The sequence below is a fragment of the Pimephales promelas genome, chromosome 7 (assembly GCF_988280905.1).
Source record: "Pimephales promelas chromosome 7, fPimPro1.hap1.1, whole genome shotgun sequence".
NCBI classification, from domain to species: Eukaryota; Metazoa; Chordata; class Actinopteri; order Cypriniformes; family Leuciscidae; genus Pimephales; species Pimephales promelas.
The window spans coordinates 32,995,476-33,020,000 of NC_142775.1; the positions used below are offsets into that span (position 1 = coordinate 32,995,476).

The 24,525-nt window shown below is 38.5% G+C and overlaps 1 protein-coding gene across 1 annotated transcript; it reads right to left on the reverse strand.

Moving 5' to 3' along the window:
* Positions 1 to 14,106: 14,106 nt before the first annotated feature.
* On the reverse strand, positions 14,107 to 24,146 carry tnfsf11 (TNF superfamily member 11). Its single transcript, XM_039683591.2, has 4 exons — positions 23,880 to 24,146; positions 20,101 to 20,136; positions 14,858 to 14,990; positions 14,107 to 14,645 (listed from the first exon to the last, which is right to left on the reverse strand). Exons 1-4 carry the CDS (start codon positions 24,063 to 24,065, stop codon positions 14,224 to 14,226), a joined length of 777 nt encoding a protein of 258 aa, XP_039539525.1. The 5' UTR covers positions 24,066 to 24,146; the 3' UTR covers positions 14,107 to 14,223.
* Between the last annotated feature and the right edge of the window lie 379 nt (positions 24,147 to 24,525).

A 24,525-nucleotide genomic window follows, 5' to 3' on the forward strand; every position in this document is an offset into this window, starting at 1 on the left:
ATAAAGGTGCTGTCATATTGGCTGTTGCTCGCCAAATACAGGACAAATCGGCACAATCGGGAGTTGAAAACTAGGATGAAAATGTTCCCCAGATTTCGCTCATGTTCAAATTGGTGCAAATTCTCCGTGCTTTTTGAACGCTGCCTTTTTGACGCTGTTGTCAAGTTGGCTTTATTCATAACGTTCCCCCCTATCATCCCGGGTAAACCTACTGTACAAATAACTTATGTAAAGTGCCAAATCATACATATGACTCTCTCAAATTGGGTTCTCATTGGCCAATCACAGCATTTTGTGGTCAAATGTTTGTATGTAATTTCCATTAAACTCAGTAATTGACCAATTATAAGGGAACTGATATCCAACTACATGCGTCTCATGCGCCTTGATACAAGACCTCCTTTTTATTCAGTAATGACCGGCTGACTGTACTGTACACTATGATCTTCTCAAAGTGTCGTGTTAAATGTAATTTGGAGCTACTTACATGCACACGATGATTTGTCTATTAGATTTTCAACTCAACACTATATATTAGTACGTCAGACCAGTGAAATGAAGACAAAACATGTCTCATTGAAGGGAAACCGATCAGCTACAAGGAACTATTACGTCTTGCGGTGTAGTTTGACCGAAAGACTCAAAACAAGTTATAATTTCTCTAAAATAATAACCTTCCCATGACATCCCGTCTTTATTACAATCAAACTCAAACCTGATTTTCTAGTCTTTCCTGTTTCTTTAACTCAATAGTTCCATTTTAAATCCACAACTGCATTAAGTGTTACAACACTGCAAATTGAGTGATTTGGACAGCCCAAGTGTTTGCATGTTTGGATCTCGCACAAGTACGGCCCCTATCGTGGAGTTCATTATCCAGCCTGCGTAATAACAAACAGATGCTTCTATTGAACGCTCTGTAGCATACATTATAATGATACCAATCGATATTACTCCAGCTAACCACAAAGACATATTCTCACTTTCCTCTTGGAGACTTGCATTCTTCTTTTGCAATGTCTGCAAGCAAATTGATCAAGTGCAAGATTGTTTTGATGGCACGTTCATTAAAAGATTTCACCAAGGATTTTTCTGACAGATTTTTCCAGAGTTTGCAGAATATATGCTTCCCCTTACACATACACAAGCACGTCTGTGTTTTGTAAAAGGGAAATATTTATATGTGGTCCAGCTGAATGCTCATCAGTTGCGAGTTAAACCGCTATGATGAGGGAAAATGTTAGGGGAAGTTATTTTTCCAGTTTTTCCCCAGTTCAAAAACAGTTTACCAAAATGAATATTTTGAGTTTATAAGTTGTGATTTTGATAGTTTTACCAGATCATCCGACTCTATAAAAGTTAAGTGAAAACTTAAACATCAAGATTTTCATTTACAAGGTGGCTCTAACATCTAGTTATGGGTCACAACTGTAGACCCTTAAGGCATTGGGGAAATAGGATAAGTCTCATTTCAATAAATTTCAACATTGTTTAGGGCATATTGAAATAATCTGCCACTTAAACTGAAAAACATGGTCTTCTGAGATGGGTGACTGTTTAACAGTCATCAAGCTGCTGTTCTCTGAGCATAAGAATGCTAAGGAGAGCAGATCTCTAAGCAAACTCCACATCAATTCTCATTCTGCCCTCAATGGTCACTGCCAATAATCCTGTTGTTGAAAAGTTTCTCTGCTTCTCTGATGGATATCTGTTTTTGAATTGTATCAGCTTTGGTACACTTTCTTGTGTGAAAAACAAATATAACAAACCACTACAAGTCAGGATCTATTGAGCACAGTATGTGCATGTCTTTTTCCTGTGTAATAGTTTTGCAATGCATTGTATGTGAAGTACCAATTGTGTTACTTTACACACAGGTCATACTGTTACCACCTTACTGTTACTCAGAAGGATGCCAAATCTTACACAAAAGTACAGGGTAATAAGAGTGAAACATTTAAGTGTGTCTTGCTGTATAGAAAGATGCTGCATCTTATCATACGCAGGTTTCCAGACACTGGTCTGACATTTAAGGAGATAACATCAAACCTAACATGCAACATGCAGTGAGCCACAAAGTTCATTCTGCCCTAGTTCATTTAAAGAGAAAAGGTCATAACCGAGGATATGGTACAAATATAAAGCTGTATACAACGGAGAAACCCCCTGGTCCTGAGCCACCACTGTAAGGCCCTCAAGCGAGCAGACCAAAAGGAATTAGGATGGAAGCTGCTGCCATGAAGCCCAAAACTCTTTGAAAGTGTTTGACAGTGATGGCCTGGCCTAACCTAATAGTCTTTATTGTGGTTAAAATAGTATTTAAAAGAACAGGAGACAATTGTGCCCATATCGTGACTGAGTCCCACTCTACTCCCAGGAACGTAGTCCTCTGAAGAGGAGTTAAGGAACCCTTCTTCACATTGAGTGTCAACCCCAAGCACCTCAGATGACGTAAAACAACATCTCGATGTTGAATCGCCAGTTCTCCTGACTAAGCCAGGATGAGCCAGTCAACTATATGATTTAGAATATGGATCCCCTGAAGTCTCAAAGGAGCAAGGGCAGCATCCATATATTTAGTAAAGGTGCAAGGAGATAAGGCTAGGCCGAAAGGAAGAACCATAATTGATAAGCTTTACCCCCCAAAAGCGAATCTCGGAAACCTCCTGTGATGGGGTTAGAAGGGAACAAGGAGTTAAGGAGCCTGTGGATCTATTACGACAGACCAGTCTTCGGAGCTGGTTTGACTGACATACGGTATCCTGAATCTAACTCCCTCAGAGGTTGATCCAGTAACCTGAGATCCAAACCCAGGCCTAACGGTGGGTATCTGATTGCGATTTAACCATAAATGTCTCACTGAGATGACTTGTGCTGCCATAAAATGGCCAATGGCACAGGCCAGCTCTTTAAAAATACGGAGAGATAAGTCAGCCACTCCACTAAATTCAGTAATACTGTCGTGTGAGACCTAGTTATCATCCACCTCTTTGAGGAGGTCAGCCTGGTATGCCTTTAATAACCCCATCATGTGTAGGCATGCACTGGCTTGACCCACCGCCATATGCTTTCCCTAATAAATTCAATGTACGTGATTTGGAAGGAAATTTCTGAGCGATCAGGGGTGATCCAATGACGGGGAGAAAATATTTAGCAAAATATTCCTTTACCCAAGGCATCATCTCCTAACCATTCTTATTAGATTCCCTAATAGATGTAAATATATGGGGGGGGAGTAATTAAGATGAACCTGGATTTTCCCACGATCTTGCTAACTTACTAGTAGCCTATGGAGATCAGTGAAAAGGGGAAGACTCTCAACACAAAGATTGTGACTGGGTCATTCATTTTATTTTTCTTAGTCACTGCCTGCTTATTAAATGGCCATTCAATATTTTATTTAGCCACTGCCCTGGTTACAACATCCAGCAACTCTTCTTTTTTTTGGGATATGGCAAACGTGTTGAGAATATCTAATTCCTCGGAACCAGATAAATCAAACACTGGGTCTTTAACACGGTCGAAAGAAGCCGCAGCGCGGGCTTCCGAACCGTGCGCGAGACTAATGGAGCTGGTAAATAAACACTGAGAAAGGGTCGCAACGGTCTCAGTATTATATGCCAGCCCCACGTGCGAATCGCATGCATAAGCGGCGCGCTGCTGATGACCTGATGCATGAGGAAACTCGGCGCGAGACCTGATGCACTTGGAAACTCGAGCGGAGCTCTTTCATATTAAAAAAAAAGTTTGCACAGACAGCTCCCTCGAGCGCTGCCTGTCCATGCTCCGCTCCCAGACAAACTACATAGATTGAGTGTGCGTCACTCTCGTTTAAATAACACGGGCAAGAGGACGCACACTGACTAAATGGTTTCTCTTTATCGTTCGCCATTAATATATATTGATAGATAGATATTTCAGAGTGACAGACAACACCAAATAAGACAAACGTTGACACAGAAAGCTTGCTGAAAACCAGAAGCTGCTGACGCTATGATACGGCATCCTTTATAGCTTCCGCATCGCCGTCACATGCGACGTCACGAGTGACGTGTTAGGCTACGCCAATCAAGATTGAATAGTTAGAGGTGCGTTCCATTCGACAGGATCCCTATGCGGTGTTCACTGCTCCCTACTCCCTGAACACGGTATATCATTTGAAGTGGACTTCACTGACTTCCTGTGAAGTAATGTATCAATGTTCCCTTATTCCCTATGCCATTTGCACTGCCCTTCGAACTGAACATGTTCGTTCCCTTCGAATTGGAATCTCACTTAAGATGGCGTAATACCCTGTGAAGTCCACTTCGCAGTCCACTTACAGTCGAATGGAATGCACCTTAGGTGTGTTCGACATCGGCTACGGCTGGATGTAACCGATCGGCGAGAGTAGTGCAGGCGGGGAGAAGCTGCAAATGGAGATGTGAAGTCGGACACTTTCTGCATCCCGTATTGACCGCTCACGTGGTGTTTGCATACTTTATTACAGCTGAAGTGAAATAAATGCATTTTTTCCAAATAAACAGATATTTCAGACACATTTTCATTCAATACTTTACTGCTTCATACAACATCTGTTTGAACAAGAATAAAGTTCAAAATAAGCCAATATCAATGAAGTGGAGTCAACCTTTTTTAATCAGTTTTATTTTGATAAACATGACACAATATAACGTCATGACTACATGAAAAGACTGTTTACTGTAATAAAAAACTGATTTGTGAGATTAAGTGGTACTATAGGTGTGAGAATAAACATGAAACGCACGTGATCGTTGTCATGCAGTGAATCCGGCGAAACGTGGAACAGCTGTGTCGTCATCAGAGTTTGTGCCAAAGGGGTAATCCATCGACCGGAAGTTGAAGCCTCGCGGGAGCTGCCATCTTGTAGCACAACTTGCGTTAGCATTTCCATTGACTCCCATTCATTTTGGCATCACCTTGACAGCTAATAACTTTATATCTGAGGCGTTTGAAGACCCCATTTGTCTTCTATTTATTTTTAAAGAAACACGACAATGTATAAAATGCTCCATTACCTTGTAGCTTATGTTATGGCCCCGTAGAAGCAGTTTTTGGAAAAAGTAGGCTAACGATTGCGTCATACCCACGCAACTCTCTGTCGCACAGTAGAGAGCTCGCGGGCAATCGGGGAAACGTGGAGGCAAAATGACAAAATAATTAATCAGAATTCCTAGCAAACGTTTCTCCTGCTCATAACTCATGGACAGCTCCTCCTACTCACACTCTCTGCCTCTGCGAGTTTTGGAAGAGAATGATTCAGATTTCTCATGCCACAGCCACTAGAAGACAGTCGGGTTGCTCTCGTCACATCTACGTCATCAAGCTCTGTTTGAGTCTGCGCGTCACGGACGGAAGTGCTAAAAAAAAAAATTAAAAAATAAAAAAAAAATCCCCAAAAACGGCCTTCACATGTCTCAATGGAGTTCCAATGAGATGGCTCTGTCCACTTCTTATACTGTCTATGGTTTGTGCAGCCTCTCTTGAGAAGCTGCGCTGGCTGAGTCGTCTGGCTACTCTCGAATCGCTCTCGCTGTACTTTGATAGCATACGTCAGAATCACGTGGAGTCAGCGCTGCATCAAGTCGGATAAAATTGCTAATCGGCATGCACTGCTTCAAGTCAGCCGCCGATCGGTCTCCGCAGAGATGCACGAAGTCGAACAAGCCGGTTGACTTCAGACGCTCATGCCGAAAGCATTCCCCAATGTGTCGATTTCCGACGCAGATAGAGTTCCCTCGAAAGGGAACTTATCACATTGTATCTGGTTAGGACACGGTGATCCTGCAGTGACATCAATCAGCACGAGTTTTATGTAAATTACACTAATACTAGTTCTGTCAGGACCACTATCATTAAATATGATTGACAACAGCATACAGTTTGAATTGGCGGTATGGTTCCGTTCTGGGCAGCCGGATAAGAGCAGGGAGAGCAGCAATGTTCCCTTAGGGTAAACAGAACGGAACCAACATGAATGTATGCAGATATCATTAATTCAAGATTTCAAAGTACAACATAATTCGAGAATTTATTCTGATTCAAGACAAAGGGAATCAGAATGCCAAATGCTGACTGGGCGAGGGGAGGGGCTGGGGATGGAGGAGGGTAATGCACTCCTGAGGAACGTGATCGCTGCTAATAATAATGAAGGAGCTTATAGTAATGTATACAGTGATCGGCGCCATATTCCTATTGGTAGACCTGGAGCTGCCAGCTTAACTAAAGTGACCTGCCAAAACTGACATACGCTTCGCTTGATTGTTTTACAAAGCAGTCTACACAATAATTAATTCCCTTACCTCACCAACATAAAAAAGAAACAACTTCACCAGCACTTCCTCAAGCTTTTGCCTGATTTTGTACCGTGTTGTCTCTCTCTCTTCAGATCTTTCAGCTAGGCTATATATATATATATATATATATATATATATATATATATATATATATATACACACACACACACACACACACACACACACACACCAAACTACACTATACTAGCATATATATCAACAGAGGCTTCAGCCTAAACTTGCTTAACATTAAATTATAATAAAAACAGTACTTATAGAAATTAATTACAGTCAGTATGTGTGTGTGTGTACATCATGTTCCTGGTAATGTGTGCACGTGTGTGGTCAGTGCTGGTCCTGTCTTACATCTACAATATTTATCTGTACTTTTGCACATGGTAAGTGGAATGGGAAGATTCAAAAAATCTTTAACCAGTGCATAGCCCAAGTTTGTGGTGAACTCCTACGTAAGCAAGTAACCAAATGGGTTTCTGCCACTGGCATGTTTCTGCAGCTGAGCATCATTCCCTCCTGTCCTCTTCTGATGGTAGTGGGGAGAGAAATCAGGACCATATGAATGACATTCCTCCTCGTCTTCAGTATGGGTGTGTTGCCGGTGGTTTGGGAAGTCTGGAGACTTTACCGATTTAAGTCTATATTTCACATGCCCTGGCTCAACCCTGACTGAGTCATTTCATTTAAAAAGAGACAGGAGTTCATGAATTGAAAAATAAATTACGTAAATGTACCCAACATTCAAGCACAAATAAAGGTGTAACTAGCGTTACTTAAGACCTCAATGAGAATATCACAATGACCAATTTTAGTGATATTTAAGTTTTTAGAAATCAGAATTAGGTTCGGCTCTTGAAATGAATTGGCTGCGACCTCTGTTTGAATAGCAAATGCAATAACAAAACATTTATTTTAACATTCCACATGGATTGTGAAACAGACATAAGAAACAATAATAACAAATTCCCCCAAAACAGTTAAAAGAAAAGAAGTCCAGTCAAATAGCTCAAAAAAATCAGTCCAGTCAAATAAGCTCAATGTTCAACTCAGTTGAGTTTCAATTCAGTTCCAATGATGTTTGTCGAACAAAAGGCCTTAATTGTTTCAAATCACTACCGACAGTGCGTGATAACGTTGGATATGTCTTTAAATCTTATCTGTATGACGTATCCGAAAATGTGCAGTCCATCCGCTTGGTGAGTTGATGGCCACTGGTTACAGTCACACTCCTGAATCGCTGAATCACAGGATCGCTGGCTCGCCGTAGAATCTCTCTCTCAACAGTGGCAAAATATGCACACACAAAAAAACCCAGTCTGCATACAGCAAATGCAAAATATCGAATTAGTAGCTGTATATGGCTTCATCACTAACATTCAAAATCAATAAAACTCAAATTCTAAATCACTCAGTTTAAACATGAACACAATGCACTTTGTAACATGTCACCTCAAATATGACTTAGAACACAGTCAGTAAGAATATGTGTGAATAGTGCAAAATGCTTATTTTACAGGTTTAAACAGATCTAACGTTAATCCAGAAAGTTTTTGATCTCATTATAATCATATAGCCACGAATAGGAAGGCAAAAAGTGTTAAAAACATCCTTACACTGGCTCAAAACATTAGCCCTTTATGGTAACCACGTAGCTAAATAAACATAACGTACATGAATTCACGTTACGCCATCTCACAATAACGCATAACAAAATGGCGTTTCAAATAGCAACAGTAGAATAGTGAAGATAACCATATCTCCGACTGGCTTTGTTTCATTGTCAAAAGACATAACATGAATAACAAAGTGCACATAATATAGTTTCATATTTTTAAATCAACTTAAAGTGAAATGCTAGCAGAAAGTCTCACTTCTGATGTACTCACCGAAGATTCTTAAAACAAGCAAGGAAAACAACAGAGCAAACGGCAGTTTACAATAACTAACTTCTTTCAGCTTTTACATTGAAAATTATTTATCTTCTGTGTTAAGTGGTCCGCTTTACTATATTTATTTCACTCCGTCTTCATCTCGCACTTGACGAGAGGGTAGGGAAAAAAAGAAAAAAAGATCGCAAATCTTCATAACTGTGCAACAGAGTGACTCAGACAACATGAAGCAGCGCCATCTAGGGGAATGGGGAATCACAGCAATTACTTCAGCCCTGTAGGCTACAGTTTATGTGGGCTACAAAGGCAAAAAAATGGAAGTTTTAACATTTCTTTTTGATACATGCACATGTTAACAGGAGTGTTTTGGAGTCATTACCATAACAGAATTTCAGTTCCAGAGGCTTCCTAAAGCTCAGTGATTGTACACACTGTAAAGACATTAACAATGGCATCGATTTTCCCATACCAATCCAAGCGCGAGTCTGATGATGAAACATTAGAACTAGTTATTCAACCCAAACCAGAAGGACGACTTGAGCAGGATGTTTTACTCAGTTTGAGGTACATTATGAGATGTTGCAACTGTAATTCCTCGCCATCAGCATAGTGTGTGTCCATCAACTAACCGATCTGTGTATTTCTAATTCATTGCAGTACACACATGGGAACTGTATCCTTAACTGTGATCAATGACAGCGTATACGTTAACCAAGTACTGGTGAACGGCTGATGTGAATGACTGACTTAACATTAAAGTTTGCAAAACAAATCTGGCTTCATCATTTATCATTACTTAAAGTATCGAGAACAACAGACAGTGGTGGATCCAGGGAGTGACGACTGACTAAGGGGAGCCATAAGGACGAGGAAGCCCGGTGGAGCCATAAGGACAAATGTCCCACATGGAGCCGAGGGAGTGTAGGTGGGGCTGACTGGTCGACAGGCCAAGGTCATGTGACATGTGACAGATGAGACAGAGACTGGGGATCAGTGTGCCCAAGCGGAGCTGGAGACTGAAGGCCTGAGGTAGATCTGTGTTGCAGAGTAGAGTTAACAGAGGTGAAGATGAGGTGACTGAAGAGAGCCAGCGGAGGCGATGTCAATGATATCCATTGTGTGGTCATTGAGTTCGTTATTTTACAATTAAAGCCATGTTTTAAGATTGTTTTTGACAAAATAGAATGGTTAAGATTGTTGTTTAGACAGATGCTGTTGTCCTGAGAATTTTCACATTCTGTGGTTGCCCCCCCCCCCCCCCCCAAAAAAATGCTTCCAAAAATGCATGCTGCAGCCGAGCAGCTGCCATTGAAAATAATGGAAATGCTAACTGACAACTCTCTCCTGCATGACTCTGTGGTTTAAATGTTCACAGTAAATTAAAAATTTCAGCAAATCTATAATGTAAAAAAAATGATTTAAGCTTACATGAAATCTAGAGAAGTGGCTTGTTAGACTGAACATTTTTGAATCCATTTGTAAACTGATGACCTCAGTAACACACAGATTTTAATCGGTTAAAACTCCAGAAGGTTTTTTTTAAAGATATGTAACAAAGAGTTGCGATCACCTCATATGAGTCAGCAGGGTATTCCCTGCCTCAACCTCAACCCTTCCTGTTTGGTGCTCAAATTGTGTTTTTTCATCTGATAACAGAGGTCATAACAGCTCCGTCTTTCTTAAAAGTAATATATGGATGACATGTTTGCCTCCGTAAGTGTTTTTATTCTTTCCCCTTTAAATAACAAAAATAAAACAAACAAGTAATGCACTGAAATAGCAGTGGCTCTGGAGTGGAAAATCAACTGTACAAAATTTGCCATACTATATAAAACACTCATACCATATAAAAATCAGCATTAAAATTAAAATCCACCCGATCTATTTTTTTTAAATCCATGGTATTGATCATATTGTGCAAATATATGTGGATTTTTTTATGTTTTGATCAAAATATCATAACAGGATCTTCAAGTGAAATGACAGACTTCTCTTTATTGACATGCGCCAGACTTCATTTAGTCTGCTTAAACCCGCCCCTTTATTACAATGACTGCAAGCTTGCATTTAGATCTGCCTCCTATATTTGCAGGAGACCGTCCTACATTTTTTCTTTTTCAATAATCCGTTACACACAGATTGTACGTCACAATACAGTTGAATGGATCTGTCCCTCCCTACTACTGTTTCATCATGACTTACACATTGTGACTAGGTGGTCAATGTACAGTATGTTCGGCTTTGATTGAAGGTGGTACTTAGCATGCACAGTTCACCCTGAACACATGTGACTGGGTCATCTGCAGTGGCCACTGTCTTGTCTGATAAATTTGGACATTGATTGGAATTGTGCTGTCCAAGGTCCTGAAGCCTGTGGAAACACAAGCGGACATCAGCAGGGGGCATTTGTGTGTGTGTGTGTGTGTGTGTGTGTGTGCGTGTGTGTGTGTGTGTGTGTGTGTGTGTGTGTGTGTGTGTGTGTGTGTCTGCTTATTTGAAAGATATATTGGTAACAATTTACAATAAGGTTCATTAGTTAACATTAGTCAATGTATTAAGTCAATGTATTAACATGATTCTGATGATGAGCAACACATTTGGTAATCTATATTAAAGTTAGTTAATACAAATACAGCTGTTCAATGTTTGTTCGGTTTACTTCAGAGTGCATTAACTAATGCTAACAAATATAACTTTTGATTTCAATAATATATAAGTAGCCTAAATGTTGAAATTAACATTAAAAAAGATTAATAAATGCTGTAAAAGTGCAGGTCATTATTTGTTAACTTAAATATAACTAATGAAACCTAACGTGTTACCAATATGTTAGAAAAGCTTATTTATGTTATTTATTGGTGCGGTAGGTAGGTTGTAGTTGATTTAGTATTTTCATTTTGGTAATGATGTCAATGACTAACAATCACATATCATGTAGTTCTCCGAATAGTGTAACATCAGCACAGCTGTGTATTGGTACCATGTTAAAGATGTTAGCATTCAATCGGTCTTGTCAGAGGACTGTGTAGACCAGTAAAAACAACTGGTGAAGCTTAGTCAGCAAAGGAAGAATGCGTGAGCGTGCAAATTGCTAAGCAACTTTAATGTGCATAACAAAGCTCCCAGCTGCTCCATAAATCTAACCTTTAAACTATTTCCCTCTCACCACAAAACCCCATTAAAAGAGGCACTTGGAGTTAGCTAATCTAATAATATATATCAATGCCTGTGATATATGCTTACTAAAGCACAATTTGGTCACAAAACGTTTCATTACACATCAAGACCATTACCTTTCACACTGGGTTGCTAACATCTGATGGCCACAGAAATGTGTTATGGTGAAATATGTGCCGTATAGACTGAGCTGTAAATGGACCGGCGTTCACATATATGGCTGCAAGAGAAGATAATGGATAGACTGTTCAACTGTCTCGAAACAAAAACTTTAAACAATCAGTTCAGCTGCAATGCTACGATTTTGGCTTTGAAAACCAGTAACCTGAAACCTTTATTTTTACACATGCAAACAATAAAGTCTGAAAAGAAAGAAAAAGAAAGGACAAAAACAAAACAGAACAGAACCCAAGTCCAGAGAAGCAGGGCCTTCATGTTATATAGGAGACATAAAGCAGTATGTGCACGCAGTACAGTTGGCAATCATCCTGACATTTTTATGGTACCCAAAGTGTGCCAAGAAACTATTGAGAAATTAAACTTTAACAGACAGAGCAAAGTTTGGCGTGTTACCATTCAAAAATAAAATAGTGTCTGTAGTAAAATTAGGAACAAAATGCGAATTTTAAAAAGCTAAATTTTGAAAAAATGTTGGCTTAAATAGTTCGGTTAATTTTTTTTATAGCAGTAAAACTATTTTGTTTTAAAAAATAAAAACTACAATATGAAGAAAATGAATTGATTAAAATATAAAGTACAAAGATATTCTGTTATTTTATTTCATGGTTATGCTACTTTTTATTATATTTTATAAAATGTTTGGTCTCACTTGGTCTCCTTATTACTCGTTTCATGTAGTTCCAACTATAAATTATGCATAATTACATGCAACTAACCCTCAACCAAATCTAATCCTAAAGTATTATACAGTAAGTTAATTATTATTACTCAGAATTAAAATATATGATGACACTGTAGCATGGACACCTTTTTTGAAAGTAATGATACGTACAAATTTGGTTATCTATAATTGCAATTGCAAAATTGAGGTCAAACCTCATATGTGGTCATTTCCATCCCACTTGGATTTTCACAGACCACAGTGCTTTAAATGGTTGGCTCTAAAATGAATCTGCTAACTTGAGTTAGACTTGAGAAATACACAATGGGACAGTGTTTTGTTTTGGTTCTCCTACTTCTCTCAACAACTAAGTCCAAGCTAAATTATGCTGCAAATATCTGCAGCCATTAGAGGCCAAAGCGACCGCCACTAACGGGTGGATATTATTTTAAGGATGACCATGTTCCCACCCCACAGCGAGTGTAATTCACCCGTTTGCTTGACAATACCACAAAGAAAGGAAAGACCAAACATTTACTTTAGCTGTCACATCCAGAGAGGAGCCAGTTAACGCTGGGAACTGCATGTACTTTTTCATTCCCGAGGCAATATGAAAATAGACGTAACGCATATGTAAACTATGAATGCCTGAAGGCATGACACTTTTGATTTGATCACATTATCAAATGAAGCATTTTCATGAACAAATTAGTATTTTATTTAGAAAAGTATCTTTATTAGGCAGAATAGTATAAATAAACATAATAAAACAGAACTTTTGCTAACATATTATGAAAAAAAAAAAAACTTAGACTTTAAGTTTGCAAACATTTTTAAGTTTGCTTTGGGTTTGGAACAATATATTCTGCTGTCCATTAACATTTGCACACAGAATTGTCAAATTAGTTATACTTAAATACAAAGTTTCTTGGTGAGAAACCAATCCATTTAAGCTTTAAACAGGAGCCCTGTGCCTGGGACAAAAGCGCATGTATAACAGACCGAAAAGTCAATGCCCTTTGTCCAAAATCTCTTGAAGAATGGAATGAAGGAAATTATACACACTGTACAAAACTGTACAACAGACAGAACATTCTATCATTATCGAAAATAAATAAATACACTTAGTGCATTAAAAACAAAATTAAATTAGAGCGTACCAAACTCAGTTTGGTTCTGCACATCGCTTCTCAAAGACAGTCCAGCTGCCTTGATTTTTGTTGAATGTTTGTATACGGTCTGTTCAAGAAATTTTAAAATATCATCTGAAAGGAAGCTCCAAACATCCAACAGTGAAATTCATCGATCAGTAAAGCATCAGTACGTATTCTTGATGAGACAGGAAGTACTTATCCATCAGTTTGTCACAATTCAAATTCCCTTGACATCGAGGTTTCCTCAATCGATCATGGTTTCATGGTTGATCTGAGAGAAACCTTCCCATAGTATAATCATTTTAACATGATTGTGTTAGAAACATTTCATAGTATTTGGACTGTTTGGTTTTTACAATCAATCAATGTGATGATGAAAATGGTCATGTAAAATTTCTTAAACTGTCGATGCACTGATATGTCGTCTTAAGGCCGTTCCTTTTTTGAATACTCGCTGATAACAATATGTCACAACGGGCAAAGCCGCAAAATGTGATATAATGTGAACAAGAAGTTCGTATTTAATTTCGAACTTAATTTGAAGGCTTGGTTCGTATGATTCCTCTGTTGTGAAGGTCGCGGCGGACTACTGTGATTTGGCGTACTTTACTGGGACCGCGTCACTCCACCGCGGCGATTCGATGCATGGTCGTAGGTACTGGAGGGTACCAGCATTGCCAGTATTGGTACAATTGAGAAATCTTTATGTGCTCTTAAAAAAAGTCAAAAGTCAGTGATCAAAAACAAGTGCTCAGTGGTTCATAATCACTTTGAAAAAAGTTTGCAAGGTTGCAAAATGTGCACATGTTCAGTAGCAAAAACTATGCAAGTCAATCGCTTATCTTAAAAGTACCAAAATATGTCCCTTCAGCTGCAGGGTCCAGCAGATATGCATTGGATACGTTGACAAAAATACCATCGGCCTTACTCAACTGGACACCTCTGCCCTGCTCCACACAGTACATGTTGTACTCCGCAATGTTCCACTGCAGCGTGCTGCCACTTTTTGCAAGGACAATGGGCTTGCTTGAAGATTGCGTGTGCTTCTCATGGCAAATGTATTGAAACAGCTGTACGTTGCTGACGTCCACTTTGTCCGAGGCGTGTACCTCTGTATATCGAAAGCAGGTCTTGGCATAGACGTAGTAATAGCCAGGTTCATCCACTAAAATTCGCCCATCACGGTATTTTATCTTCAAACAGTCCCCATGAAAATCGTCCCAGAGGATCATGGTTAAATCATTTCGATCTTCTGCAAAAGCACCAGTAACATGGTCAGAATAAACATTTAGGAAATTAATATGGATATATATTATGTCAAGGTCACTTAATATAGGTTAGGTATACCAATCTAGGTTATAGGTTGCCAATAAAGGTTATCAATATATTCTTTTTTAACATTTTTTTTGGAAACATTTCCGACAACCATGTCATGTGATTCTGAAATAAACAGCTTATGCTTACTGGGTGAAAAGTGTGTGGGTGTCTTTATAGGAAGGTGAGCTGAAGGCATGCGTGTGTCCTTTTTCGGTCGACATCTTTCCTTCTTCTCCTTATAAGTTTTCGGAATGCCTATTAATGTTTCACTGTGCATTTCCTGAGAAAAAACAAACAAACAAACTCATTAATGACTCACTGAATCCATCACTCACAGTGCAGTTTCTTATAATCATGCAGACTCCAATAAGAAACCAAACATATAGCCCATTCACAGCAAGCAGGATAACTATAGTGTGATAAAGATATAGTTACAAAAATCGTTCTAAATATAAAAGCAGTCCACGTTGGAATCACTATCAGAATGTTGTTGTTTTTTTTCCCAGCTGATGAACGAAAAACACATTGACAGCCAATCAGAATCCACCCAACATTAAAGAGCTTGAGCATTGAAAACTGCAGCACCTGCTTATGATAAAGAGAATGATATTGTGCGTTGATGTGGACACATACTGTTACTAGCGTTATAATTATTGTTCTTGGTGTGAACGGGAATCAAGAATTGGATATTTGATGTTTATTGCAGATATTTAATGTGCTCCTCATAACTTATTGTAGATATTTAATGAGTTATGAGGAGCAGAATTCTGGACCAATGATACTTCCCATTGGCTATACAGTATCTACAGTACCTAGCACAATACAGCAGAAATAGAAACCAGGCTTGCTGGAAGGTATAAAGGTATAATAACCCTCTACTGTGCTTTATTCCCTTTTTAACCCTTTATTTTTTGACCAGATCATATTATTCTTGTTCATTCAAAGAAGAAATATGACACTCTGTTGTGACCACATGTGTCCTCATAGTCACATTTTTCACACAACCAGCAGAATTTAGAATAATGGTTACATTGGTACATTCTTGAACTGGATCTCATGACCAGAACGCGCTTTTTTACAAAAGTTTCCCAAAAATAATTTCCGTCACAAGCACTACTAAATAAAATGGCAAAAGTTATGAAAGGTTTCCAGAACTTGTTGAGCAAACAGATAGTTCCACTCATAAAGTCATTGTTGTAGGATTGGGCTGGTTGAGATAAACACTGTTTGCATCGGCCTAAAAATGGTCAAATTTTGGGGTCGGCAGAGGCGCGATCTCTTGCATTTTTTACCGATAACGGCGACAAGAACTTCCAAAAATCTGTCATGTTTTGTAATACATCATTTGAAACTGTAAAGGCGTTAACTCACAATAGCAACACAACTTTATGCGTTTGTAAAATTACCTGAGAAAAACTAAAGCCCCTTCCAGTGTAGTGGCGAATTTCGACCTCCGCCAAATTATTACCCCCCTAGAATTGGTAGGTTTAGGATTAGTTGTGGGGGAGGGGTTAGGATTAGGGCCCCGGTTGGGATTAGGCAAACAGGTACTGACTTCAACGAGGGGGGTAATAATTTGGCAGGGGGTCGAAATTAGGCACAACACCGGAAAATACACGGATAACGTGTCCTGAGATTTGTCCAGGGATCGTTTGATTTGGATTCATTCACACTGCCAGTGATTTTATGGAATCTGTGCATGCGTTCACACACATCCTGTAAAGATCCCGTGAAGACACTTGATATCAGATTGTGATGTGTAATGCCTCCACAGTGTCTTAAGTTTGCTTGTGATCTGCTATTTCTCTCGCATTTTTTTTCTGATTCGATCATAAACTAGCATATCGTCTACCGTTCCTCTAAGCTTCAGCGTCATCACTACGACACACTCCTTGCGGCATTGGTCCTGCCTTTTGTTCACACAGGGTGGGTTCCGGGACTGATCCCAGCAATGTTACTAGGTCCCCATCCCGGCATCGATCCTGGGACGTGTTTGTGTTCACACAGAAGGCACTCTAGCAATTTATGGCAAATTATGGCAAAAAAAAAGTCAAAAAAGTACTCGTGTCGCTTCTTACAAATTTAGGTTCAACCACTGGAGACACATGGATTACTTTTATGATGTCTTCTTCCTTTCTGGGGCTTGAAAGTGGTAGTCGCACGGGCTGTCAATGGAAGGACAGAAAATCTTAGATTTCATTAAAAAGATCTTCATTTCCGAAGATTAACGAAAGTCTTATGGGTTTAGAACAACATGAGGGTGAGTAATTAATGCCAGAATTAATTTTTTTGGGTGAACTGACCCTATAAAGTGAAGTACTGTAACCCACATTTTTTTTATTCTTCAATCCATTTTCATGCGTGAAATCCAGTTATTTCAAGTTATTTGAGTTATTTTCAAGTAATCCACTTGATCAGGAGTTTTGCATGAGGGTGAAAGATTTCCCCTACGTAGATTTTGGATTAGGTTCCGTCGGTCAAACAAATTCACCAAGTTGACCAACAGAAAGCTAACCTTGGTTAAAATCTCACTCCTGTGTGAGTTGTGTTTCATTCATTACAACATTACTGATATGCTTTTGAAATTTCCCTAATGTGACATTTACTGCAGGGATAAGAAGATATGTTGTAGATGAAACAATTTTAACAGAAAAAAAAACAAGACTTCATATACAGTATTAGCGCCGTGCATGATATGTAATGCCAATCAAATCAAATCAAATAAAAAAGAAAGTGCATATGCAGGAGACCAGGATGCAAAAACACTATCAACATAACAGGCAATCATGAAGTTTCCCCTCTGCAGTTTCACTGCTCAGGTATGACTATTGTTCTCTATGCCTCAAGCAATTTCTGCAAAAAAAATCAACAACAAAAAATCTGAAAGAATAAAAGGTCTGCTAAGGTTTTCACATTGCATTGGGTCTTTAAAATGAAACGAAACCACTGAATACACTGAACATCTGAATAGACTTGAATAACTTCAACTGTGTAAAATCTGGTCTGATTTGTGGGTATAGGAATATGTCATCATTTTAAAGTTTCATACCACAAAGAGATTTGTTTAAGTGGTAGTAGATTAAGGCCTAAGTGCAAGCTATCGTTATGAAATATGAACTAAATATCTAAATGCTATAATATTAGGTTTTTAGTCCTAGACTAGCATCAAATGACAAACTATCATAATTAGGTATTCAAGTGCAGAGTTCTGGTTTTTGTTCGATGCTCTGACCTTCTTAAGAACTTTGGTACACCGCAAACAAAGTAGGCCAGTACAAACACGCACTCAAACTAAATTGCATTTGAGCAGCATTAAAAAAGCCAAGATATAACACATAAACACTTAATAAGTTATCCCAGGGTAATGATAAAACTAGTACAATTCTCATGACCTGGCAAAGCAAGCCATCAGAACAAAAAAACGCCACAAGAGATGTTTAAATATCCAAACTGAGTTCCCGACAAAGACAAGTTCCAGGGACTTTGGCTTGACCTTTTCACAAATGACTACACCATCATGGTTTAGAAAATGTTTTACAGCAACTATGGTATTTTCCGGTGTGTTGATCCTTGTCTTTAAACAAACAAATTTTGTGAAAATACCAATGCATTTCAAAAATGGAACATTGTTACTATTGGTAGCCTACTATTAATGCAAGAAGCACATTGTATAAGTCCAATAAACACTAATTCAGGACATAGTTTTGGAATGTCTTTGTGCTAATAGGAGGAAATGCCATGCTTTAAGCACGTGAAATGCTAAATAAAAAAGCCTTAAAGGGATAGTTCACTTTCAAATACATTTTTGGCATGTTTTAGCTTACCTCGAGGCCATCCAAGATGTACTGTAGGTGTCTTTGTTTCCGTAGTACTTTCAATTTTGATATTTTTAGGTCAAACTGTTCATGTCTATCAGTCATATAATGGAGGTCTATGTTTCCCACCTCAAAGAGCATGCACAGAGAAGTCCAAATTAAACATGATAAATGTAAGGACGCATTGATGGCCTAAGACACGAAACGAGCGGTTTGTGTGAGAAACGAACAGTATTTATATAGTTTTTACCTCTTGTAACCACAGCCATGTCCAAGTGATCTGAGGGCAGTTACAAGAGTTAAAAACGATATAAATACTGTTCGTTTTCTCACACAAACCGCTTGTTTTTTGTCTTAGGCCATTAATGTGTACTTATAGTTACGAATTTTTAATCATGTTTAATTTGGACTTCTCTGTGCATGCTCTTTGAGGTGGACCCCATATACCTGCATTATATGACTGACAGACAAGAACGGTTTGAACTAAAAATATCTAAATTGAAACTACTGCGGAAACAAAGACACCTACATCCTGGATGCCCTTGAGGTAAGCTAAAACATACCAAAAATTCATTTCAAAGTGAGCTATCCCTTTAAGCAGTTTTTAGTTGGACAAAGTGTACAATTGCATGCACAATTTTTAGGGGAGTTGAGTCTGGGGGATTGGATTCTGATTACTGATTGATAAATAGTGTAGACTACATAAAGAAAACAATATTCAGATACAGTTGCAACAAATAAAACTTGTAAATACGATAATTTTACTTATATAATTTTTATAACATATAGTTTTATGTATGCATGGGGTATTTGTCAACTGAAGGCATGCTGTCTGAGTATCCAATGTTGACAGCTCAATAAAAATAGCTCACTGGAAGTGCTTTAGTTTTGCTGTACTATTCTAAAAATATGACAAGTACAATACAGAAATAACTTCAGTTTCTGAGCAAACACAGCAGTAATTGATGTCATAAAGCCTGATTTGTATTGAATTGTCAGAATCTCTCTTCATGACGAATGCTTGATGCTTAGCTTACTTAATCATTTATAATATTTAAATACAATAATTGTATAAGTAGCACTTTATGTACAGTTTATTAACATGCAATGTCATTTTATTTCAAACAAATTAGGAGAATAAAGTAGGTTGAATCCAAGGAGCTCTAAAATAATTTTAGAATGGCTATCCGAAGCTAAAGGCGACATCTTGTGTTGACCGCTCTGTTGCTGTAGACCATTTAAAAACGTTAAATAAGGATGGTGATGCTTGAGGGCCAAGTAAGTGCACACACACCACCGGAGCAGTGGGCAGCCATTCACTACTGTGCCCGGGGAGAAATTGGGGGGTTGCGTGCCATGCTCAATGGCATTTCAATAGTTTCCTGTTGGCATTGAGAATCAAACCTGCTACCTTCAGGTTACAAGCCTGAGTCCTTTCAAAAGATTCCAAAACCCAAACTGTGTAGTGTTAAATGAGGAAAAGAATGTTGGTGCAAACTGCGGTTTCTGAGTCTGAGCCAAAGCACACAAACTTGAAAAAAAACAGACTCATCTTTTTGAAGTTTATTAGCTCACCTCATTAGGACTCTGCTGGGCTGAGGCAAGGTCAACCTGTAAAAAACAAACAAACAAACACAGTTCAGTTACACAACTGCATCCAGCTGGATTGCTATTAACTAACAGGTACTTCACACCACATGATTTGAATGAACATACAGGAAAGCAGCATTATCTTCATATACAGACATTGTTTGTGCTTGACATTCCCGAAGCACAAAAGTGTTTAAAGATATACTTTATCCAATTCAGTGTGAACTAATACAAAGTACAAACTAATACAAATACTGTCATGAAACTCTAGATGGTTGATGGTCCTTAACTCAATCTGTATGCAGTCAAATCATTCTCTATACATATGGCACAGCAGATAGTCGGTCAGCATTTTCTGTAGCAGTTGTAGCATGCTTTCAGAAACCCTCCACCTTCCCCAGCTCCACCTCTATAGATCTGCTACTGGTAATCCATGTATGCTATATTGTATTTTGTATTGTGCACTGTTGTAACACTGCTGAAAGCAATGCGAGTTTGAGTCACTTATAATGTGATTTGAAAAAGCAACATGCGTCAAACATCTTTCCAAACCTCCTTTCCAACAAAAGACAACATTTAATAACGTTTTTTTTTGTTTGTTTTTTTTTCAAACTCACTTCATAACAGTAGTTGAGCATCCTTCTGTGAGATGATATGACTGAATAAGGTCACAACATATTTCATAATATTCTATACAGTGATAAAGGCTATGTTGATGTCAATGATGCAAAGTGGTATACAGTAAATATACATTACGTTGTATCTACAGCATGGGAGGGTGACCCAACTCTCAAAACGTGGATTACACCTGTGATGTGAGATGACACGAAGACCCTTAATAAATAGACCTTTAAGTAACTCTAGAGGAGAGTTGAATGACTTGATTTGAAATCAAATATGGGATGACTTCTATCCTCGTCCCCGACAGCTGCTGAAAGGGGTTTGAATCAATAATTAATCAGTTTTGAATGTGTTCTGAGTTATGTTCTTCAATGTGTACTTCAAGAAAGACACACTAGTTCTGTTTGAAGTTTAAGCGCATCACAAAGTTACACGCATTATTATTGTTGTTAATTTTCCGAACACGAATGACACATTTTCAGCTTTTAAGGTGTGTGCGAAGTCTTCATTTCTTGGCAGCCATTTGACATTTTTGTAAAGTTTCTACCTGTTCAGGAAGCGACATATTTGTCATCTGCTAATTTTCTTTTCTGGATCCGTTTCCCTGTTGTATTGTTCTCCTAGCAGGAGAATTGGTTCATTTTTATAATTCTATTTTGTCATTGCTAAGTTTTAAGGAGGTAAATGGTACTTATAAACCTAAGTTTTCAAGACAATAGAACTTGATCACTTTTTTTGGCAGTGAATGGTTATGGGGAGGGTTTTTGAAAGCTTTTCGGCTGAGAATCGTCAGCCTGATCTGGATAAGTAGCAGGGTTATAGTTCCTGCACCCGGCGAATACTACAAAAAGTTCCAGACTGCTGCAAAATTGGAACATCTGCCATTTATAAAAAAAATCTACTGGTGGTGCTTTCGCTTATTGCATTTTTCGGACCCCTTTTTTATTGTAATGTTATGTGCTTTGAAGAGGGTGTGGTTTCATCAAGTAAAAGTGCTCTAAAGGGAGGATGGGATGTCATGCTTTCAAAGCTAGCTTGCTATTGCTAGCCTTTCCGCAAGTGCCCAACCTAACTTTAAGACTCTCAGATCACACATTTTACACAAGTAAATTCTATTGCCCAGTACAACACAGATCTTCCCTCAAAATAAGTGCAGAAAATGTGAAACCTTATTTTCAGTTTGAAGAAGGAAGAACACACAAAGTATTTTCTTCCTCGAGTATCCTCAAGCACATACATGTTTTTCTACCATCATAGACATTATTCACATTCCTGTGAAATAGACCATTCTCACAAATCATGCACTATGATCAACAGGCGATACAGTAAAACTAGCGTAAAGAATGCATCTTAGTTGAGCTATAAAGGGTGCTGGTGCTCAATCAGGAAGTAATATGATACACTGCAAAATTCTTGACAAAACAAAATCCGAAATTGTGCTTGACTGCAAGTAACACCAGTTTGTAATGCAGTGTGTGATGTTATTCCTCTCCTTTGATAAACTGAACTGCATTTGAAATTCATGGACTATAAAATGAATGACAAGCATTTCATTATATGATTTGGTTCAGTCGCCCTGCATCCATTTCTGAGGACAACATGAACCATGCGCCAAACACAACTGACATTCAACTTTTTCCTTTCCTTGCATCTGTTGCTTTGGCCCTCCACCAGCACACAAGAAGCTTCCGACATACACCGCTGTGTTTGTGCCAAAGCCTCATGAAACAAGATGTCATAATACAGCTTTCACACTACAGGAGAGAGATCTGGGCATGACAACATGTGATAGCTGTTTCTCAGCATCCCATTCGTTGCATCTCTGCCAAACATTTAAATAAACCACCAGATGAGCCAATTAAGTCAGGGGGAGAGTGCATTCCTGACATGTAGCGAACAAAAAAAGGGGGAAAAAGTGCTTTGTAGCAACTTCACTACCAGTCCAAAGTGCTGACTTCTTGATGAGTAAATGTTTGTCCAGGGTAAGCAGAGCTGAAGAACCTTTTATTTGTTCTACATGTTTCGGTCACTATAATTCCCATTTGTGTGATTTTATATAAATGCTATAAAATTATGTGCAGACATGTCCAGCTTTTGAACTGGCACTGCATGTCTTTGTATCACTTGTGGGAGACTTTCAACAATACCTGGCTCCAGATTTATGAAAAATGCACAAAAAAGGAAACCAGTGACACATTCATGAAGATCAACATTGCCAAAAAAAACTGAATTTCCTGCGTCAGCAATTGGATTATACTGCTATAGTTTTCCCCAAAACAAAACCTCCTAGAATACAAAATTAAACTATTTAAACCTTTACTAACAAGCAAATTGAACGACATTAACGTTTGCGAGTGAATTTGGAGAGAGAATCAATAGGATGCTATAAATTAAGCACCTATTCTCAAAATATGATCAACAAGACTATATTATTTTTTTAGATGATATTAGTTTAGATGATATTAGTAGGAATAACGTCTCGAATGAAAAAACAAACAAACAAACAAACAAAAACAACACTTAAACAGGCTAGTGTTTCGTATCGACAGAGATTTAAATCCCAAATAAATAGGCAGCTATTCTTTTTTTCTTTCTTTTTTTTTTTATAAACAAATAAAACGTCATGGATCACTGAAAATGATTTATAGAAAACAACATTTTGATAATAACTTTTTTAAAATTATTTTTAAATGTCAAAAGACATGCTGGACAGAGGTGATGACAATTCGGGGACCCTTGTTAAAGGTGGGACTCAATTGGACGAACCAAATTCATACTCTTTTTATTTCTTATGTCAAACACTTTTACTTCCAACAATCGTGCAGGATGTAAAACATAGAAGCAATGGTTTTAAAAGTTACGTTCAAAACCCACTTGGCACAAAAAAACACTGAGTGGGCCCGAGACGCTTCTGCGAGCGCGCGCTCCTTCTGATGTTCAAACGCGCTTGTTCAGAGGCGCGTTTCGCACACACACATACACACACACACACACACTGATTCAGACTTCAAAACAGGTTAAACGGAACCTGGTCTTAAAACTGCTGAAACGCATGCCAAACCTTATGATTCATGCACTAAAAATGTCCAGTCAAACTGTTGTACTGACAGACTTTAAGAAGTTGGGAAAACGTGTTTTCTTACCTCTCGGAGATAACCGGTTAAGTGCAACAAAATCGCCACACTCGAAGCGACCTGCAGCAGTCCCATGACAGCGAGCGTGCCGAATATGAGCGCTCTGTGCGTGGAGCCCGTCTGAGGAGCGCGCGCCGGAGCCTCTTCCATGTCGATATGATTCCGCAGGTAAGCGCGATAATCATTAGCTGCCATGAGCGCTCGATCGCGGCACAAATCCTCTCTCAGTGGGAGGACTCGACAAATGATCAACGATTCATATAAACATGGGGGTGGGCAATACAGTTTGCTTCTGAAACAGCCAATCAGATAATAGACACAGATGATCTCGCTTTCATGCGTCTTTTTTTTCTTTTCTTCACTTCACTTCACTTTTTTTTGTGAGTTCAGTCAAGAGCAGGTTGACTGAGTGCTGTCACATTTTATATCTTAGCCTACTACATGAAGACTGCACTATCTTTGAGATAGTCACGCTGCCCTTACTTCCTCTTTATAAATGTTTTGAATAAATCAATGTATTTGTGGTTATCTTTCTCGCCACAAAATCCTATACCTTACAAACCATAATGAGATTAAAACAGATAGCTTCTTAAAAGCAGTTAGATTAACATGACAAGTGAGTAATAATAAACCACTTGTACTTTAAACCCATTGT

What these genes read in the sequence shown, in the direction of transcription:
- tnfsf11 (XM_039683591.2), bottom strand. Translation starts at nt 24,065, where the DNA reads ATGGCAGCTAATGATTATCGCGCTTACCTGCGGAATCATATCGACATG. An exon ending in CCCAGCAGAGTCCTAATGAG is followed by an intron (nt 14,991 to 20,100) that starts GTGAGCTAATAA and finishes GTTTTTTCTCAG; the next exon opens with GAAATGCACAGTGAAACATT. An exon ending in ACCCACACACTTTTCACCCA is followed by an intron (nt 14,646 to 14,857) that starts GTAAGCATAAGC and finishes GTGCTTTTGCAG; the next exon opens with AAGATCGAAATGATTTAACC.